Here is a 21,790-nt window from a genome sequence, read left to right on the forward strand (position 1 = left end):
TGAACCCAATGGGTTTTGATGACAATCCGGTAGTTACATGGTCACCATTACTAACGCTAGCTTTTTATTACAGATTTATTTAATTTTTAACTAACTGAATTTAAATTCCCCAGCTACTGTTGTGGGATTTGAACTTGCATCCCCAGATCATTGGTCCAGGCCTCTGGATTACTAGTCCAGTAACATAACCACTATGCTACCATTCTTTTGCAATAATCTAACTGCTGACTCATTCGCTGTAGGAGATGCCTATCTGTGTGTATACAAATTAATCGAGTTTGTCACAAGAGGCAAAGCAATCCTTCAAAGAAGGGCTAAAAGCTGGTCATTGTCATGCTGCCAATCTTCAGAAACGATCATTCTCCAACCTCTAATTAACCTCCGGAGCATCCCCAAGAGGGGCTGACGTCTAATTGACCTCTGTATGTCTAATTAGACCTTGTGGCTCACTTACACACTGTGGCACCTGAGCAGCGGAATAAGATATTGTGTGTTGCATGTTATAATGTTGCTGCACTTATAAAATAATCTGTCTGCTGACTTGCCTTGGGAGCTCCATATAGGAACAGAACATTTCTGTCCCTTTGTTCTGGCCTATAGACATGTGAAGATTATTTCCACCAGTGCATAGATTAAATTAAATTTACAATAATGGGTCTAATGATTTAAACTGTTTATTCTAACAGCTGTTCGGTGTACTAGCTGTTGGACGGCATACACACGATCTCCTAAACTAATGGTGCATTCCCCCACTGCTCCCTTCTGATGTAATTGTTTTCAGATAACCGCTAAAAGAAGTTAAACATTAGTTAGGAGGACACAATATTCAGGTTTGATTTTACGCGTTTCCCACATTACAGCAGTGACTACACTCCAACAAATTACTTCATTGGCTGTAAAGTGCTTTGAGACGTCCGGTGGTTGTGAAAGGTGCTATAGAAATCCAAGTCTTCCTTTGCTTTCTGTTTGTTAATTACACATCGTGAAGCTTTTCCAGTATACTCCTGACCATTTTCAAATGTAATTTGAAGATGCATAATTTTTTTTAAATGTTACCGTTTAGTTGGGAGTATGTTACAGGCACAACCTCCCAAATCTGGAGTTCCAAACTCCGGAATATTCCGAAATCTGGACATCGCGTAGATCGGAGGAGAGGTTGTCTGAAATCCGTAAAAATGTTCCGAAATCTGGACATTTTTTTCACAGCAGTAAATAATCGCCCCCACCCCCAACACACACGCAGATACACACACACCAAAAAATTGCAAAAAAACAAAAATACTAAATCACACAATCTTCACAAGACATTTAACTATCGAATCGCTGTAAAAGAATTTAAAAATAAAAACTTTAACACCTTTTTTGCAGGTCTACATACCTACCGCGGTTCCAAGGTCTGCAACACAGGTTTTTCCCGGGCGTTTCGTATCTTCCAACTACGGGTCACCGCTGAGCCAAATAGGTTTCCAGATTCGAGACGTTGGATTTTGTCTCCGAAATTCGGAAATACCTGAACCTTGGCCCAGATGTTTCCGGATTTGGGACGTTGGAAATATATTCCGGAATGGGAGGTCGCACCCCGTATTTATCACCCCATTCTATAAGAATCTACACACAAGCAGGCTCCCATAAACAGCAATGTGATAATGACCAGATAATCTGTTTTTTTTGTTATGTTGATTGAGGGATAAATATTGGCCCAGGACACCGGGGATAACTCCCCTGCTCTTTTTCGAAATAGTGCCATTGGGATCTTTTACGTCCATCTGAGAGAGACAACACGGCCTCGGTTTAACGTCTCATCCGAAAGACGGCACCTCCGACAGTGCAGCACTCCCTCAGCACTGCACTGGAGTGTCAGCCTAGATTTATGTGCTCAGGTCTCTGGAGCGGAATTTGAACCCACAACCCTTCTGACTCAAAGGTGGGAGTGCTACCCACTGACACCAGTGGAAATTTCTGGATGGAGGGCAGTTTTCCGAGACACTCCAAGCATAACCTGTTGTTCTCGTGACTGAACAATTTAGTAACAGGTGCCGTGGGACTGAGCGGGTTGGGAGTAAGCTGCTGGGTAAAACATTGGTTTATTTAAAGGTCGGGTACTTTGCTCCATTCCTCAGGAGTAAAAGCCTTTTCTATGGGGCTCTCCAGAGACGCTGTGTTTGTTCCATAATTTGCAGCTCACTTGCTCGTCACTGAGCTGCCTGTGTCTCTCGGGTTTCACCATGATCGTATTCCTCGGTTGTATAAGGTGTGGAAAAATCAGCCCTTGGCTCTCTGCATGTTTTCATTAGCATTGACTGGGGTTATGTGACCTGTCAGCAGTGCTGATTTAGATTATGCTGCTCCAACAAAATTATAGTCTTGAAAGTGTGGGCGAGAAATTGGTATGGAGGAGTGTTGGGAGCTTTAGATTGGTCAAACCTTCTGCTGGTTTGTGTAACCGAAGGAAATGTATGGTTTCTGAATCTGTATGTTGGATTGCTTAAAGGATGTAATTATTAGTACATGGGAACTGAGAGTGGGCAAGGAAAATGATGTGGCGAACAACCAATAGTTTGGACAACTAAAAGAAGACTTGTATAAAGAAAGACTTGCATTTATATAGCGCATTTCATGACCACCGGACGTCTCAAAGTGCTTTGCAGCCAATGAAGTATTTTTGAAGTGCAGTTACTAAAAGGTTGCAACCTGCACATAATGTTGATAGCTATCACCATAGATTTTTCAAGCAAGGGTACTTTGCATCTTTCCTTCCCCTTTCTCCTCCCTACTTTCTCCTTTCTTGCTTGCCCTCCTTTCCTATATAAGAATTAGGAGAAGGAGTCGGCCAATCGGCCCCTCGAGCATGCCCCTCCATTTAATAAGATGGCTGATCTTCGACCTCAACTCCACCTTACTGCACTGTCACCACATCCCTTGATATCTAAACAAAACAGAAAATAATAATTTGACTCAGCCCTGAGCGATCATCCCATTCTACAATTATTGGTGCAATTAGAAAATGTGAGTGAAAACTGATCTAATTCAATATATTGTGCATGTCCTCTGCCAATAGTCCATATCAAGCATGCTGTAAAACAAGAGCAGCAATATGCCGGGAACAACATCACCTCCAAGTTCTCGGCCAATCACACACAACTTGCACATGTAGGATTGCTCTGTTACCATCGCTGGGTCAATATCCTGCAATCCCCCACCAAACCTCATTGTGAGAGCACCATCATCGCAGGGACTGTAGCAATTCAAGGTCCATCATCTCAGGGCAACTTGGGGTGAGCAACAAATATGACCTTACCACCAACAATCACATAACTATGTCCATATCTGGGAAGTCTCTTCCATAAGAACATAAGAAATAGGAGCAGGAGTAGGCCATTCGGCCCCTTGAGCCTGCTCCGCCATTCAGTAAGATCATGGCTGATCTTCTACCTCAACTCCACTTTCCTGCACTGTCCCCATATCTCTTGATTCCCTTAATATCCAAAAATCTATCGATCTCTGTCTTGAATATACTCAAAGACTAAGCCTCCACAGCCCTCGAGTAGAGAATTCCAAAGATTTACACCCTCTTGAGTGAAGAAATTTCTCCTCATCTCTGTCCTAAATGGCTGACCCCTTATTCTAAGACTGTGACCCCTGGTTCTAGACTCCCTAGCCGGGGGAAACATCCTCCCTGCATCGACCCTGCCAAGCCCTGTAAGCACCTCTCTCATCGTCAACTTTTCTTTACCCTCGCTCCTCTGAATTTACTGCGCTCTCCTCTCCCTTCTCCCTCACCTCTCCCTTCTCCTTCTCCCTCAGCTGTCCCTTCTCCTTCTCCCTCTCCATTTAGACATTATTGAACTGACTCAGTATCAAAGTTCGAAACACAAGGGTCCCAACACTGATCCCCGAAGCAAATCACGATTAACCAACGCCAGCCAAAGGCCCCAGCTGCTGTATCCTTTCCACATACTCCATAAGTAGTAATTTCTGATAAACATGCTGGCCAGGATGAACTGACACACATGAAGATAGTCAATTCATGAGATTCTTGCAGTTGAATGGGAAGGTTTATCAGGATGGGACTTAACCTTAAGAAGGCTATGTTGTTGATGAAGACATTCTGTACATAGAAGGAGTCTATTTTTGGCAGGCTTATGTTAAGCTGTCTAAAGGAATGACACTGCTTTCTTATAGGCTCCAACCAACAACATAATAAGGGTTGAGGAAACCTTATCATTCTCTTCATAGTGACAAGAAACCATTTAAATTCATCCCAGAATCCCTCCTCCATTTGGCAACATAAAGTTTCCAAGTTGTGAATGAAAACAAAGTGCCCGTGCTAGGGGATAGGTCACATGTTGGCCGGATCGGGATGTCCACCAGTATAAGCTCACTGCTCGCTGGCCACCAGAATCCCTGAAGACTGACTGAACCGTTTCTCCTACTGTCCTCTCTTTGCCCTGTCTCCTCACCTGCTGTCCATTACCATGGGGTACCTTAATCAGTCTGCTCGTGTGCATGTGCAAACAGATAGCAGGCATGCTCAGCTTGTATGTATGCACCGTGGCTGCAGTGTGTACCATCTACAACTGCAGAAACTCGCCAAAGCTTCTTCGGCAGCACCTCCCAAACCCAATGACCACTACCAAACCCGCGACCTCTACCACCGAGATTGACAAGGGCAGCAGGCGCATGGGAACACCATCACCTCCAATCCCTTCCAAGTCACACACCATCCTGACTTGGAAATATATCGGCCATTCCTTCATCGTCATTGGGCCAAAATCCTGGAACTCCTTTCCTAACAGCGCTGTGGGAGCACCTTCACCACACGGACTGCAGCGGTTCAAGAAGGAGGCTCACCACCTCCTTCTCAAGGGCAATTAGGGATGGGCAATAAATGCGATGCCCACATGCCATGAATGAATGTTTGAAAATGTGGGCAGATATTTTGACATGCTTTGAGTATGAACTGGTGAGTTCATCTCATTCTCTCTACAGGGATTGACAACTTATCCCAGATCATGACACTGGGTCCCATCATTTCTTTTGGCGTAGAAACTGTGGCCCCGGTTGGGTGGATGTGTGGCGAAGTAAGTTTGGGATCTCCACAAATGAAGGCCAGGCTATTTTAGCTTGCGGGCCATTTAAATCCCGTTGGCCAATGTCCGGTCCAGAACGGACAGGAAGATGATGGGGAGTGGTGGAAAATCACACGGCCTACAAACCGGTCGTGGACGCAGGGTCATTGGATTGTGGGGGTGTCTCACGGGTGAGGGGTGCGGTTTGCGATGGGGAAGGGGAGTAGTCTAAGGGAGGAGAAGTCTAAGCTCCCGGCCCCACAAATAAGTGCCTTTTTCAACCCCCTCTGGGGTTCATCGTCTTCCGCCCTGGTTCAGTCTGGAGGGGAGGTGGCAGGAGATTCCCAGCTTGGGTCTCCAGTTAAAACCGTCGGGACCCGAAGCGCAACTGTACAAGAAGGGTTCAGCCAGAATTGGGCAGGCACTGCCTTCTCAGGAGCCCAGGAGCTTTCAGGCGGGCAAGTAATCCGGGTTATTTTAATTTCCCAGCTCCTCGCTTTCTGCCGGGCAGCGAGGGTTAAAATTGCCCCCTGTGGCCTGGGATTCCTGGGTACGGCAGTGACTAGGCTGGTGCCGCAGTGCTGGGGAAACTTGCATTTACTGCGAGGAAGTAACCTGATCTGTGACACCCTAGGGTACAACAACTTGTATTTATGTAGCACCTTTAACGTAGTGAAGACGTTTACAGGAATAGTATGCGATAAGAAATTTGATACTGAGCCGCATAGGGAGAAATTAGCGCAGAGCTTGGTCAAAGAGGTGGGTTTTAAGGAGCGTCTTGAAGGTGGAAAGAGTGGTAGAGAGGCGGAGAGGTTTAGGGAGGGAGTTCCAGAGCTCGGGGCCGAGGCAACAGAAGGCACGGCTACTAATGGTCGAGCGATTATAATCAGGGATGCTCAAGAGGCCAGAATTAGAGGAGCGCAGACATCTCGGGGGTGGGGGTGGGGGGGGAGCTGGAGGAGATTACAGATATAGGTATGGTAACATAGTGGTTATGCTGCTGGACGCATAATCCAGAGCCTGGACTAATGATCGGGAGTCATAAATTCATAATTCCACCACGGCAGCTGGGGAATTTAAGTTCAATTAAATAAATATGGAATAGAAAGCCAGTATCAGTAATGATGACATGAAACTATCAGATTGTCATAAAAACAAATCTGGTTCACTAATGTCCTTTAGGGAAGGAAATCTGCCGCCTTTACCCGCTTTGGTCTATATGTGACTCCAGACCCACAGCAATATGGTTGACTCTCAACTGCCCTCTGAAATGGCCCAGATTGTATTCAAGAAGGCAGCTCTCCGCCTCCTTCTCAAGGGCAATTAGCGATGGGCAATAAATGTTAGCCTTGCTGGCGATGCCCACGTCCCGTGAATGAATAAATAAATAAAACTATTGTTGAGGTCCTGGGACTCTGTGATGACCTGGGTGCCAACCTGAATTCTGCCACCCTGTACCACTGTTTGTTGGCGCTGCAGTGTGCTGCACTCGTCATTCAGTTTTGCCCCACTGATGTCCAGGAAGGCAGAGCAAAGCTTTAGTGAAGCACAGTGTGCAATGAGGATCTCTCTTGAATTGTGTGTCAGCCTCTGAGCCAGAAGGTTGTGGGTTCAAGTCCCACTCCAGAGACTTGAGCACATAAATCCAGGCTGACACTCCCAGTGCAGTGCTGAGGGAGGGCCGCACTGTCGGAGGTGCCATCCTTCGGATGAGACGTTAAACCGAGGCCCCGTCTGCCCTCTCAGGTGGAAGTAAAAGATCCCATGGCACTATTTCGAAAAAGAGCAGGGGAGTTATCCCCGGTGTCCTGGCCAATATTTATTCCTCCCTAAAACATCACTAAAACAGATTATCTGGTCATAATCACATTGCTGTTTGCGGGAGCTTGCTGTGCGCAAATTGGCTGCCACGTTTCCCACATTACAACAGCGACTACACTCCAAAAAATGTACGAAATGCCAGTCTTTCTGTTTTTCTTTCTTGTGTTCCCTTCCTGCATGCTGTTTCTATGAGTGTCACAACGAGCAAAAATTGATGTTTTTAAAAAAAATGTATCCTCCATCCTGTTATGTTGCTGATGCAAACTCAAACGATATATTTCTTTGCTTGATTCTTCCAGGATGCACAGAAACTCAACGCGGCTAATCAGCTCGATGATACCCTCCAAGACCCGGATGAGAAGGAGGAGATTCCACAAGGAGAAGTGGGCTGGATGACTTCTGTGAAAGACTGGGCAGGGGTCATGATATCTGCCCAAACTCTCACCGGCCGAGTTCTCGTGAGTTGGACTCTATCTTCGCTGTTTGCTCTCACAGTGCGCGCACGCGTGTGTGTGCGTGTGTGATTCAGCCGAGATTGTTGTGTTGACACCGGGTTCCTGCAGTGTGCTGCCGGAGCTGAAATCGGTTCAGATTGATAGGCTGTCAGATGTAGCGTTGTGTGTGAAAAAAAAAGAAAGTCGAGCCAGAGGTAGTCCAGTCACTTCGACGCTGGCGATGTTGGCCTGGTCGAGGACGCTAACGTTGGGGCGTCGGTCCTCCCAGGAGATTTGCAGAATCCTGCGGAGACATCGTTGGTGGTATCTCTCCAGCGACTTTTGGTGTCCACTGAACATGGTCCATGTCTCTGAGCTGTACAGGAGGGACTGCCTATGATGATGAGTGCAATCACTGTGGAGTTTTTGAATACGGTTTTGTGCTTTTTTGCAGCATTCGAAAGCAGAGATTACAAGATGGGAAACGAGTGATTTTTATTGTACCTATTATTATAGATTCCTCACCAAGAGCCTGATACATCTGTCTCGTTGTTACCAATGTCTCCAAAGTTAACATCTAAAAGCAGTCGTACATTACATGAGTAATAGTCCAGATACAAGCAAAATTGGTTTTGCTGTAGTTGGGGAGATTGAAAGTTAAAATAACATTTCTGTGGGCCTGTTCAGCCAAACTACATTGCGGCATTTTTATTTATAGCTATTCCTGTTTTTGCTCTGGAGACGGTCAGTAACACTGTAGCAAATCTGTCTACGTTTATTTGGCTAGAAAATCGCAGGTCAACACAGACTGGGCTCGGGGATCGATCCCGGCACCGGAATGGGTAGGCCTGAGGCCCTCCCGATATTGGGCCTCCGACTTCCCCTGCTTCAGACCGGCGATCTGAGGACAGCTGCTGGGCGTCCCCAGGCATCTCGCCACAGAGACCAGTTGAATCTCGGGCTGCTGTGGGCCTCATGTAGGTCTCGCTAGAGGGAGGGGGGGGCTGTCAATCGGGGGGAGGGAGGGTCCCAATTGGATGTAACGCAACAAATGGGAGAGGGGGGCGTTGCTCGGAAGGGGGTGGCCGCCCAATCGGGGGAGGCGCGATCGGGAAAGAGGGGAGCGACAAGCGGGAGAGGTGGGCATGACGATTGTGTGTGGGGGGGGGGGGGTGCGATTGCAAGGGGCGGAGATGGGATTGGGCCCATCGGGAAGAGGGTTGATTGGTAATGGACAGGGACGATGTCTGGCGGGAGGCAGCATCCCGTGGTTTTAATATGGATCTGGCAAGAGCACTCCTGGACCCCTCAGCTCTACATTCAGGGATGTCTTTTTTAGAAAAACGTACTTTTTTGGCGGCAGGCTGCAGCGGCCCCTTTAAGGCCCATTGGTTAGGCCGCACGTTAACCTGCATTTGCTGAGCGCAGCCGGCTGTGCTACGGGCAAACCAATTTCGCGAAGGGGGGGCATCAAACAGGCCAACGTTCCCTCGAGTTTAGAAGAAAGAGAGGTAATCTAATTGAAACATATAAAATTCTTTAGGGGCTTGACCGGGTTAATACTGAGTAAATGTTTCCCCTGACTGGGGAGTCTAGAACCAGGGGTCACAGTCTCAGAATAAGGGGTCAGCCATTTAGGACTGAGATGAGGAAAAATGTCTTCACTCAGAGGGTGGTGAATCTCTGGAATTCTCTACCAGAGAGCTGTGGAGGCTCAGTCCTTGAGTACATTCAAGACAGAGATCAATAGATTTTTGGGAACTATGGGAATCGAGGGATGTGGGGATTATGCAGGAAGGTGTAAAAGATCAGCCATGATTTTATTGAATGGAGCAGGCTCGAGGGGCCCAATGGCCTACTCCTGCTCCTAATTCTTATGTATTGGGATCTTTACATATGAAGGTAACTTGCCTAATGCCTGTTTCAGGCACCATCTCCTGCCGCCTCTCTGTATATGAATATGGGCGGACGGCCTATTTCCAGCTGAATTCTTTGGTGCCCGTTTTATGCCTGTAAAACATGCGGAGCCTCGTTGAATTTCTAGGCCTGTCTCTCTGAGAGGCAGAAATGTCCTGAATTTAGCCTTGCTCAAAGTATCTGTGCAATAGTTTCTGAGTTGTTCTGGTAGCTTGTCTACAAGACATTTTTTTTTCATTTTAAATTACTTTCTTTTCGTTGGCGAGTGTGCCGAATGTCTTCGAAAACTAGATCGGATTGTTGCTGCATTGCCACTAACAAGGAACTGCTGTTGCAAAACAAATAGTGGGAACATGATCTCTCACTCTGAAATTCAAGAAACTATTGATTTGGGGCAGCAAGATAATCTCAAGGCATTGTGGTAACTGTTGCCTGCACAGTTTGGGCTAAAAGTTGATTCAGGCCTTTAACCAACAGGCGGCAGACTGTATTTGCCCAAACCGGGAGGCCCAAGTCTCGCCCGAAGCTGGGCCAAAATCCAAACTGTATTCCTTTGAAGCTGGTCCCGCCCACAGTGAATCCAAAAGTATTTTGTAATCGGCTTTTACGAGCTTCCATTGATTATACTTCTACGTTTAATTAGTTGCGAATGATGCTGTATTTGCTCACTCTGCAATATGTAGACTTCTGGATGATAACTTTCATGATATATACAGTAAACTCTCGTTAGCCCAGATTGTTTGGGGATTTGGCAACTCCGGGTAAACGAATTTTCCGATCGGCGAGTTTACATTTTAAAGTTAATATTTGAAGGCGAAAGGACCACCCACAAAATATTTTATATATCGTATCATATAGATCTTTATCCGCTCTTTCCAATGAGCTATTCATATTGAAAATCGATTCATAACTTTTCAAAACATAAAAGAATTTATATGGCCGAATAAATAAAACGAGACAAAATAAATGAAAATTGATTCATAACTTTTCAAAATTAAAAATAAATGTCTAATGAAACAAAATATTTTGTTCATGTTATTTTATTCTATTAAATAAATTGCTTATTCTGCCATTGCTGCTTCTTCAATTGCTACACTCGATAGACTGATGCGTTGCAATGAACTGCTTTCAATGTGTGTTACAATTGAAAAGTGAGCAAGAAGTCCATGCCTGCGTCAACTTATGTGAAATTGAGCAACCTGTCCACGTTTGCGATAGTTGAAGTGAGCGAGATAGTCACGTGTGTGACAGTTAAATTGCTGAATCTCGCAACATTTTAAATTCCGTCACAGCGGGCTTTCTGTTACATTCGTATCCGGGTAAACGAGAATTTACTGTATTGGATAAAGCGTTTCCCTATAACTAGCCACAGATTATTCTTGCAATGAATGCATGGAAATGCTATCACCATCATTGCCTGTCATGTGTGGATATTAATGAGAGTGGCGCAACATTTGGTAGCTCGACTGAGTCATAGCCCGCACAAACACAGACCTCAAACTTAATGAGTACCTTCACATAAAATTAAGGTTACATATATTATTGAAGAAAATAGCAGTAATTTCAATGCTGAAATCTCTTCTTTGAAAGAAAAAAAAGACTTGGATTTATAAAGCGTCTTTCACGACCACCGGGCATCTTAAAGCGCTTTACAGCCAATGAAGTACTTTTGAAATGCAGTCACTGTTGAAATGTGGGAAATATGGTAGCCAATTTGCGCACAGCAAGCTCCCACAAACAGCAATGTGATAATGATCCGATAATCTGTTTTTTGTCCCGGCCAATATTTATCCCTCAATCAACATAACATTCTCTGGTTGGCAACCAGTAACTAGTGGGGTGCTGCAGGGATCAGTGTTGGGACCCCAACTATTTACAATCTATATTAGCGACTTGGAAGAAGAGACTGAGTGTAACGTAGCCAAGTTTGCTGACGATACAAAGATGGGAGGAAAAGCAATGTTTGAGGAGAGGAGGACACAAAAAATCTGCAAAAGGACATAGACAGGCTAAGTGAGTGGGCAAAAATTTGGCAGATGGAGTATAATGTTGGGAAATGTGAGGTCATGCACTTTGGCAGAAAAAATCAGAGAGGAAGTTATTATTTAAATGGAGAAAGATTGCAAAGTGCCACAGTACAGCGGGACCTGGGGGCACTTGTGCATGAAACACAAAAGAATAGTATGCAGGTACAGCAAGTGATCAGGAAGGCCAATGGTATTGTGGCCTTTATTGCAAAGGGGCTGGAGTATAAAAGCAGGGAAGTCTTGCTACAGCTATACAAGGTATTGGTGAGGCCACACCTGGAATACTGCGTGCAGTTTTGGTTTCCATATTTACGAAAGGATATACTTGCTTTGGAGGCAGTTCAGAGAAGGTTCACTAGGTTAATTCCGGGGATGAGGGGGTTGACTTATGAGGAAAGGTCGAGTAGGATGGGCCTCTACTCATTGGAATTCAGAAGAATGAGAGGTGATCTTATCGAAACGTGGAAGATTATGAGGGGGCTTGACAAGGTGGATGATGCAGAGAGGATGTTTCCACTGATGGGGGAGATGAGAACTAGGGGTCATAATCTTAGAATAAGGGGCTGCCCATTTAAAACAGAGATGAGGAGAAATTTCTTCTCTCAGAGGGTTGTAAATCTGTGGAATTTGCTGCCTCAGAGAACTGTGGAAGCTGGAACATTGAATAAATTTAAAATAGAAATAGACAGTTTTTTTAAACGATAAGGGGGTAAGGAGTTATGGGGAGCTGGCGGGGAAGTGGAGCTGAGTCCATGATCGGATCAGCCATGATCTTATTGAATGGCGGAGCAGGCTCGAGGGGCCGGATTAGCCTACTCCTGTTCCTATTTCTTATGTTCTTATAACAAAAGCAGATCATCTGGTCAATATCACATTGCTGTTTGTGAGAGCTTGCTGTGCGCAAATTGGCTGCCTCGTTTCCCACACTACAACAGTGACTGCACTTCAAAAGTACTTCAGTTGCTGTCAAGCGCTTTTGAGACATTCGCTGGTCGTGAAAGTCGCTACAGGAATATAAGTCTTTAATGGGGTAACTTCACCAATCCCAGTGGGGAGCTGTGTTTAAAAGGAGCGCTGGTCTGTGACTCATCACTGCATTGTCGTGGCTCCATGTCTGGTAGTGTGGGATATGCAAAATATTCCTTTATGTTTGTTCAGTTGTCAGCTGATGACCAGTGCCACGCTCTGAAGTATCAGTCAGGCCCCGCCCGCTTACCAAGGGCAAAACATAAAAATCAGATTCAAGGTCACCAAGTGAGACAGTCAAAGACCTAAAGCCTGATGAGACCTGCCCCTCTCAGACCTGTGCTGTCGTCACTGGTTGTAGATGAATGAGTGTGGTCAGTGTTTCGATGCTGGGGATGTTGGCCTGATCGAGAACCCTGACATTGGTGCATCTGTCCTCCCAGAGGATCTTGCGGAGGCATCGTTGGTGGTATTTCTCTAGCGCTCGAAGCACTGACCACACTCAACCAGCTCCACTGGGCAGGCCACGTTGTCCGCATGCCCGACACGAGACTCCCAAAGCAAGCGCTCTACTCGGAACTCCTTCACGGCAAGCGAGCTCAAGGTGGGCAGAGGAAACATTACAAGGACACCCTCAAAGCCTCCCTGATAAAGTGCAACATCCCCACTGGCACCTGGGGGCCCCTCACCTAAGTGGAGGAAGAGCATCCGGGAGGGCGCTGAGCACCTCGAGTCTCGTCGCCGAGATCATGCAGAAAACAAGCACAGGCAGTGGAAGGAATGTGCGGCAAACTAGACTCCCCACCCACCCTTTCCTTCAACGACTGTCTGTCCCACCTGCGACAGAGACTGTAATTCCCATATTGGACTGTTCAGTCACCTGAGAACTCACTTTTGGAGTGGAAGCAAGTTTTCCTCGCTTTCGAGGGACTGCCTATGATGATGATGAGATGAGTGACAATAGGCAAAAGCGACTCAGTCTCTTACTTTTGCTCCCTTCCTGTTTCCAATCAAGAAGTGAACAGGAGCTGCACTTCAAAACAGGAAGCAGTAGCAGAAGTGAGTCTGGATCTTGCGGGATCCACGACTGCCCCAATTACATCCCCGCCGTTTGAAATCCCAGCACCCGAACATCCAACGTAAATGTTCCTGCTTATCTTCGGATTGAGAAGTATTTGCTGCGTGATATAATGGGGAGTCACGCCAAGAGAGTGTCGTCGCCAAGAGAGCGCAGAAATCAAGCGCAGGCAGCGGAAAGAGCGTGCGGCAAACCTGTCCCACCCTCCCTTTCCCTCAATGACTATCTGTCCCACCTGTGACAGAGACTGTGGTTCTCGTATTGGACTGTTTAGCCACCTAAGGACTCATGTTAAGAGTGGAAGCAAGTCTTCGTCGATTCTGAGGTACTGCCTATGATGATGATGACGCCAAGGGATAGCACGACTGAGAGAAATCAAAACAAAGTTGTTGAAAGAATTTTAATTGTGTCCAACTTCATGTAAAAATCTTGTTCAATATTAGTTGGATGTTTGAACTTGCAGTCTGTGAATTGAGGCAGTTGAATGTATTCATTTTGGGACATTACTTAATTTGCTGCCAATTTTTGCCTGACTGGGAGCCAACTTGTGTACCAGTAATTCCTTTAAGTAGAGTATGTGGCTGAGGTTGATCTTCTGACTATGAAATTATTAATAGCAAAATTGCACTGTAGCAAATGACCAAGTGCCAATACCCAGTGCCAAGTTTTGATGCGGCTAAAATGCAAGCCCGCTAATTCGATCAGGTTTCATTTCAAAAACCATGGCGATTAAAGATCAGATGCATACTTGAACGGTGACCTCGAAACATTTCAGTCTGTTGGCCAGCAGTATCTGATCATATTTGTTTTGGAATATTTCTTAAGCTGCTGCCAATTCCGGCCTGATCAGGATCAATTTGCTTACCAGTCATTCTTATCGGAGCAGACGGAGATGGGTTGGTGTTCCCAACGAAGATATGATGAATAGCAAAAGTTGTACTCTGGAAAATGCTGCAGTGTCAGTCTCGAATACAGGCACATTCCGGGGCTTAAGAAGTGCAAAGCAGCCCTGAAACTGCATATTTTGGCAAACTAACAAGTCTACTAATTATCTAGATGAAAATATACAAAACAGCATGTGGTGTTTTCATTTGAAAGATGGGGAAATGGCAATCAGTACAAATTAGTTTAATTCACCACAGAGACTATCTTTCTGTCTATCACCAAGCAAGATTGTGCATCAAAGGGTGGGAGGAGACCTTACCGGCTGACTCAAGACAAATGTTTTCTTGGGTTGTAAAAATTACATTTCCCTTCCAACTGCGCTGTCTTTGTACTTTACTAATTGTTTCAATTACTGGCAAACAGTATGGGGGGAGAAATTGGGGTGGTTTGAACCTCCCATTAGTGCCTCCGGGGGCGCTAACGAGGCACAAGCGACTTTTTGCCTGGGCGCGGCGCTGCTAACGACTCCCGCTAAATTCAGCAGCAACCAGTTATCGCCCCGGAGCAGAAATTCGGTATTGCCCCCCTTGCAACTGCGCCAGGCTGTGCCAGTGACAGCTTCAGGGGCCGCGTACACGGCGGCAGTCCGCTCGCGGGGCGCTGATTAAAGGGGAAGTGGCGTGCGCGTAAATAAAAAAAATCGGCCGACGTCGCGGCCCATTGGCTCCTTGAACAGCGGGGTCCGTGCCGTGATCTGGCTGCCCCGACACTCCGCCTGAGTGCCGGGCTGATGGCACAGCGCTCCGCTCCCCTGGTGGTCCAGATAAGTCCCTACAGAGTTGAGCTTGGGCAGAAGCAGAGGGAGAGGGCCTCTCCTACACGGCAGCGCTAAGCGTCCCGTTGTGTAGCGCTGTGCCCCGCTTCCTCTGCTTCCGCCCCTTAACCCCCCCTCCCCCGCCCCACCGAGGGAGCGGAACGCGTTATTTTGCGCTCCACTTCCTCGCGGGGGCGGTAACCCCAATTTCGCGAGTGGGGCGGGTCTTTGGCGCTGGTGCAGGAACTCCCGCCTCGTGGATGTTACCGCCCCAAACGGGGCACTACCCAATTTCCCGGCCACAGTGACTTTAAGTTTTTTTAAATTAAAAATCACAACTTCCAAATCCTTAAATGGACAGCAAAACAATTTCACTGTTTTTTTTCTCCAATCATAAAGCTTTGGCAGTGAAGCTCATGGCTCTATCATCGTAGGCGGTCCCTCGAACGAGGATGACTTGTTAACCCAGCAATGACTGGCGGCTAGAGCCTGCAGGCAGTTAATGAGTTCGTTATGACGTTCCTCTGGTATTTTGTTTCATTTTAAATGGATGTATGCCTTCGTTAAAATAGCAGATAGAGGAATATCCTACAAATATGTTAATTTCCGGTCTTACAGTTGTAAATGAACACTAAATTAACCAGCAAGAATTGGATGATGAGGGACAGTAAGTGTTGCATATTTTCACACTTCAGATTCTACAAGCTCACCTTCTTGGCAGACTGTGGTTGCAGAGTTTTAAATGTCGAGTTCCACCATGGTGAACATCAGTAACTGTAGAGATCCTGTCTTGAAATGACACAAACTGTGGAGTGCCACCATTCCAAAGTTACAGAGTAGGATTGCAAACTCACAGCGGCGAAGGACTGTATGGGCTCTAAACTACTGTTACAGTTGCTGAAGCATTTTGTTAATCCCGCTGTTAGCAAAACGCTTCTGAGCTGTGCTGTTGAATAATCATTTTAACAATGTTGAAGTGATGCTTCTTCTTTAGTTTGGTTAACATCTATTATTATGCTGGCTAGTCTCGGAGTATATGTGCATGGATGATCTTGGCAGCTCCATTACAGAGAATCTAATATAAAAATATTTCTGGACAAAATCTGGTCATGAAGCAGCAGGGAGCTAGCTTTGAAATGAAGTTTAGAGCTAGTCACACAGGCCATTGGTCGCCCAACATGCCCATCCCCACGGCGACCGTCTTCCTACACCAATTGGAAAGCAGAAAGACTCTTCATTATCCAATTGGATGATTCTTGACTGCCACTCAAACAGCCTTTTTCCCCCATCTCCAATACTTCTATAACTAAGAAACAAAAGTGTTCAAAGAAAATGAAGAAAAACGTACATTCTTTGTTTTTGATACTCCTGTGATTTTTCTCCCGGGCATTGCTCGTGGCAGTGTCCAGGGATTAATCTTCAATTCCTGGAGACTCCAGGGCAGTACTGGAGGGTTGGCAACCCTAATAAACCATGGAAACTCAGCAGTTGTATCAAACAATGTCATCTGTTGTTCCACGGCTTTGTAAATCATTGCATCTCCACTCTGCGCATTGGTAACCTCTTGCACCATCCTCGCTGCCTGTAATGCATGCACCTGTGAGTGTGCTCACAGGTTTGCAGAATAGCTCAGTTGGGAGAGCATTAGACTGACGATCTAAAGGTCCCTGGTTCAATCCCGGATTTGACCAAAATAGTTGTAGAGCTGTTGAGTTGGGAGTGGCTTAGCCAGTCACGTGATGTTCACAAGGCTCAATAAAACCCCAGCCAGTTGGCTTCGGGGGATTCACAATGAGGCAGGTGGTTGTGAGCCTGGTGGATGAACTGGTAATGTGGTAGTGTGATTGTTAAACATTTGCTAATAAACCAACTAGTTCTTAACAGCAATGTGTTGCTATGAACTCTTAAGCAAAGAACCCTGGAAGCGAATAATTACAACGCCCATCTGTTCTTTTGTTTGCCCTCAGCGCTTTTCAGGAACGTTAGCTTGGAGGAGCTGGCTGCAAGTCTGAGCCAGCGTGACACCAGATAGGAGAGCTATTTACAGTCAATGGGAGTGAGTGAGGATGGGACCCGGATCGCAAAGGTCAAACAGGAGGAAGCCAATGAAACAGTTTCTAGTTCTTGCTGCTGTTAAATGGATCAGAGAGGAATAAGTTTCATCCTGTCAGATGCTGAAGCTCACTGGGTTCGATAGTGCACGTTTTTTTTTCTAATTGTTGGACTCTTCAGCTATTGTGAGCCCCAAGTTCACTTTCTGACCTGGCTTGGAGCTGTACCGTCCCAGTTCCCGCTTCACGTGGATAAAATACAGATCAAGAACCCTAATCCTAACCCTAACCCTAACCCTGTGTTTCTAGACATTCTCCCGAGTCTTAACTATCCTTGAGGCTGGCAAAAAATTAACCTATAAAATTCTTGTGTGAGATTCCAGCAAACCGGCTAAAGGAAAGCGTAATGTAATGTTAACTCGGTAAGAACATATGAAATAAAAAGGAAAAAGACAGCACCTTTCATGACCACTTCATGGCCTTACAGCCAATGAAGTACTTTTGAAGTGTAGTCACTGTTGTAATGTGGGAAACACGGCAGCTAATTTGCGCACAGCAAGCTCCCACAGACAGCAATGTGAGAATGAGCAGATAATCTATTTTTGTGATGTTGATTGAGGGTTAAATATTGGTCCAGGACACCGGGGATTACTCCCCTGCTCCTCTTTGAAATAGTGCCATGGGATCTTTTGCATCCACCTGCGAGAGCAGACTTGGTTTAAAGTCTCATCCGAAAGACAGATAGGAGCAGGAGTAGGCCCTTCGCCCTGCCCCGGCAATCAATAAGATCTTGATCTTGATATTGGTATTGATGCATCTTTTATGTAAATTAGGGCAGAAGTGTGTGTTCATTTTATGCTTGAGGTGCTGATTACAGTAATACTTTAGCGTCCTAATGATTTAAACACATACTCCCATAAAAAAAAACGTTTTTACTGGATCTTAAAAATGAGGACTCGTAAATTGTGCAATATAATTACCAGCATCAAGAGAGGAAGGCAATCAGTGAGCTGTCTCCCCTGATACAGATGGCTGGAACTCAGCGCAGGCCCAGCATTCTGTGCAACAGCAGTTTGTTTGTTGTTGCCCAGTTGCCGAGGTATAAGCACGCCCGCGTAGCCAGACATCTGGGCACTTTGACTGTGCGAAGCCGGGCTCCTGCGACAGGTGCAGAGCTGACTCGCAGTAATATGAGGTGCAGTCACACGCGCTGCGAGTTTGGAAAAAAAAAATCCTGGCAGCTTTTAAATCCACCACGGATAAATCGCCCAGCACTCTCCCTGCTGTCATTTTCCGCTCCATAACGGCTGGAAGGCAACCTGTGAGAAGATGGCGAGGGACCAATAAAAATCAGTGCTTCTTCAGTGTCGGCTGTGGCTCAGTGGGTAGCACTCACCTCCGACCAGAAGGTCGTGGGTTCACGTCCCACTCCAGGGACTTGAGCACAACAGTCTGGGCTGCAAGTCCAGTGCAGTGCTGAGGGAGTGCCGCACTGTCAGAGGTGCCGGCTTTTTGGATGAGAGGTTAAACCCCGTCTGCTTTCTCAGGTGGACATAAACAATCCAGCAGCAGCCAAACACAACCACCGAGCATCCGAGCCACCCGCGTGCAGCAGGCTTCTGCTTGGGGCAGGGGGGCGCGGGGGGCGTTGGGGGGAGAGAGGGAGAGAGCAGGGCGGCGGGCAGAGAGCTTGGTGGGGGAGGATACAGACAGAGAGAGGTTGTGGGGGGGGCGGGAGGATGGAGAGAGAGAGCTTGGGGGAGAGGGAGTAGTGAGACACAGGTGAGGGGCAGGCATCGGAGGGAAGAGAGGGAACTCGGAAGACAGATCACGTTGTTCCAACCCCCTGGTGCGTGTAAGCTCAGTGCGTCAGGGACATCGTTGAGGTGGATGAAATCCAGAAGTCACGACACTCACTATTGACTTCATACCCAATAAACCTGTTAATCTACACACAATGCCCATTTATTAGGGGGAGGGATGCACTTGCGCTGGGGTAAGGGACTTCGGCTGAAACTTGGAGGCTTCTGGGGAAATCTATCCACTGTGGCTTCTGAAGTCAAAATAGATCGAATTATGAATTGGAAATTCACTCAGAACTTGGGCTGGGCGGTTCCAGTTACACATTCCAGAAGAACTTCAGGGTGCGGCTTACCCTCCAAGGGGACCAATCAGGAATAGGTCATGTGAAAATGGAAAGCCAATCAGAGAACGGCTGCATTTCAGTTAGTACAAATAGACGCAGCCCTATATAAATGCAAGTCTTTCTATTTTTCCTAACCAAAATATGGAACCCCCCTTTGGGTGCTGATCATGTAACCTGAGCTTCCAGCCAGCAAGGCTCGACACAGCCAGCTTCGGATAAAAAAATAATAATTCTGTACATTCGGGATTGGTATCGAGATACAATGTCCAGCTCGTGGGTAGAGGGTGTATTCAGTGTGAATGTGGCCAGGTTATGAGTGGAGTCCTGCAGCGTTCCCTTTTGGGACCATTGATGTTCATCTCCAGTAATGATTTGGGTCAGAGTATTAATGGAACCATCCACACATTGGCAGATGACACAAAACTATACACGGGAGTCGGGAATTTTGGAGCAAATATATAGGTTACAGGCAGATTGTGATATATTCACAGAGCACAGCGCACACAGCTCCTAACATAGCAGGCAGCTCTCTCGGAAACCTCCGGAAACTTGCTTGGTTCTGTTTATTATTAACTATGCAGTTGCAGTGCACAATACGCCCACATCCACAGTGTGGAGCTACAAACATTACAAGCTTACAGACATTACACTTCTCCCTCCTTAATGAAGAAGCCATCATAACAAACATCATACATAACTTTCATGTTTATATATAACACAGGATATAAACTTATTTTTTTCCATATTTACAAATTTAACTTTACCACTTGTTTTCTGTTTCGAAGAGGATATCTTCACTCTCGAACAGAACCTTCCAAACATGGTGTTGATTTCACACTCATTCGAGGCTTATCCTGAGGAACGTTTTCCTCCATGGAATTTCCTTGATTTTCATTTGAACTCACTCTAACTTCAGGCTCTTTGTTTTCCTGACTCGGACTCAGACTTTCATTCTGATTCTCTCCTGGATTTGTTTCCAGTACATTGGATTTAGGATTTGCTACTGGTGTATCAAAACTATCTGATGAATCAGAAATAATTGAATCATTCCCACCTTCAACTCCTTCCATGTCTGTAGGTAAAATATGATCAATATGAACAAACCTAACCTGTCCATTATCAAACATCTTTAACAAATATGTGCGAGGACCACATATCTTCACCATTCTTCCTGGTAACCACTTTAACCATTTATGGTGATGGTTCTTCACTCTCACCTTCTGGTTTAATTTCACACTTCTCTCTTTTACTTTACCTCTATCATGATACTCTTTCTGTCTTAATTGTGTCTCTTCTACGGACTGTGCCAAATTTGGTTTTAACAACGAGAATCTGGTTCGAGGCTGTCGTTTGAGAAACAACTCTGCTGGTGTTCTACCAGTAGTTATGTGAGGAGTATTTTGATATGTAATCAAAAAATTAGCCAATTTGTGATCCAATGACAACTGTCGTTTCCTTGGATTTGGATCTAACATTTGTTTTATGAGGGTACGTTTTCCAATTTGTACAGTGCGCTCTGCTGCACCATTCGAAGCAGGATGGTATGGTGGAACCTTGGTATGTTTCACACCATTTTTGCTTGTGAATTGTGCAAATTCTTCTGAGCGAAATTGTGGTCCATTATCCGAAACAATTTCTTCAGGGAGGCCAAATGAAGAAAATAATTTTCGTAAAATGTCCAATGTTTTACTTATTGTTATTTTCCACATTGGAAACACCTCAACCCACTTCAAATGACTATCAATCACAATGAGCAATTGTTGTCCTTCTAACTCAGCAAAATCAAATTGTAGCCTTTGCCACAAATAGGCTAATTTTTTGATTTCATATCGAAATACTCTTCATACAACTACTGGTAGAACACCAGCAGAGTTGTTTCTCAAACGACAGCCATGAACCAGATTCTCGTTGTTAAAACCAAATTTGGCACAGTCCATAGAAGAGATACAATTAAGACAGAAAGAGAATCATGATAGAGGTAGAGTAAAAGAGAGAAGTGTGAAATTAAACCAGAAGGTGAGAGTGAAGAACCATCACCATAAATGGTTACAGTGGATACCAGGAAGAGTGGTGAAGATATGTGGTCCTTGCAGCTCTATCTTGCATTTCTCCAGTTGGAAATCACTCAATTTGTCGAGGTACAGTGACTCCGGTACTACACTCACGATGCACCCGTGTCAATTTTCATTGGTATCTTGAATCCCGCAACATCTATGTGAATTTTGATGCTTTCCGGATCGCTGTCCGTTAACCTCGTGCTCCTGATGACGTGTAATTCTGACATCTCCTCATCCTGTTGTTGTTCTTCCATGCTATGTAGTCTCTTTGGATTTCCACTCATAGCGTTGAACGCTGGCCTCATAGCTTTAAAAACTGCTTTACCCTTCAGTCAGCATGCCTTTGCAAGATGCCCAGACTTCCTGCAGAAGAAACACTCTGCCTTCACGTATGGACAACTTTGAGCAATGTGTTGTCCCAGGCACCTATAGCACGACTTCGACGCTGTGTTAGAATTTCCAGTTGCTGAGACTTTTGGCTCCCACCATCTTTTACCTTAAACCTGCAGGTGATTTACCTCGGTT

The 21,790-nt window shown here is 45.7% G+C and overlaps 1 protein-coding gene and 1 non-coding gene across 7 annotated transcripts in view; both read left to right on the forward strand.

Annotated features, from left to right (window-relative positions):
* Window positions 1-21,790, forward strand: part of kcnma1a (potassium large conductance calcium-activated channel, subfamily M, alpha member 1a) — a 1,078,477-nt gene that overhangs the window by 255,518 nt on the left and 801,169 nt on the right. For all 6 annotated transcript variants that reach the window (XR_011588354.1, XM_070865680.1, XM_070865679.1 and 3 more), the window contains exon 2: window positions 7,190-7,348. Coding sequence is in view for 5 of the 6 variants with exons in the window: in XM_070865680.1 (XP_070721781.1) it covers window positions 7,190-7,348 (159 nt within the window). In the remaining variant the exon portion in view is untranslated. The remainder of the gene's footprint in view (window positions 1-7,189; window positions 7,349-21,790) is intronic.
* trnav-gac (transfer RNA valine (anticodon GAC)) lies at window positions 16,626-16,702 on the forward strand. Its single transcript has one exon. It is a non-coding gene; the product is annotated as a tRNA-Val (tRNA).

The sequence above is a fragment of the Pristiophorus japonicus genome, chromosome 22 (genome assembly GCF_044704955.1).
Source record: "Pristiophorus japonicus isolate sPriJap1 chromosome 22, sPriJap1.hap1, whole genome shotgun sequence".
Taxonomy (NCBI): Eukaryota; Metazoa; Chordata; class Chondrichthyes; family Pristiophoridae; genus Pristiophorus; species Pristiophorus japonicus.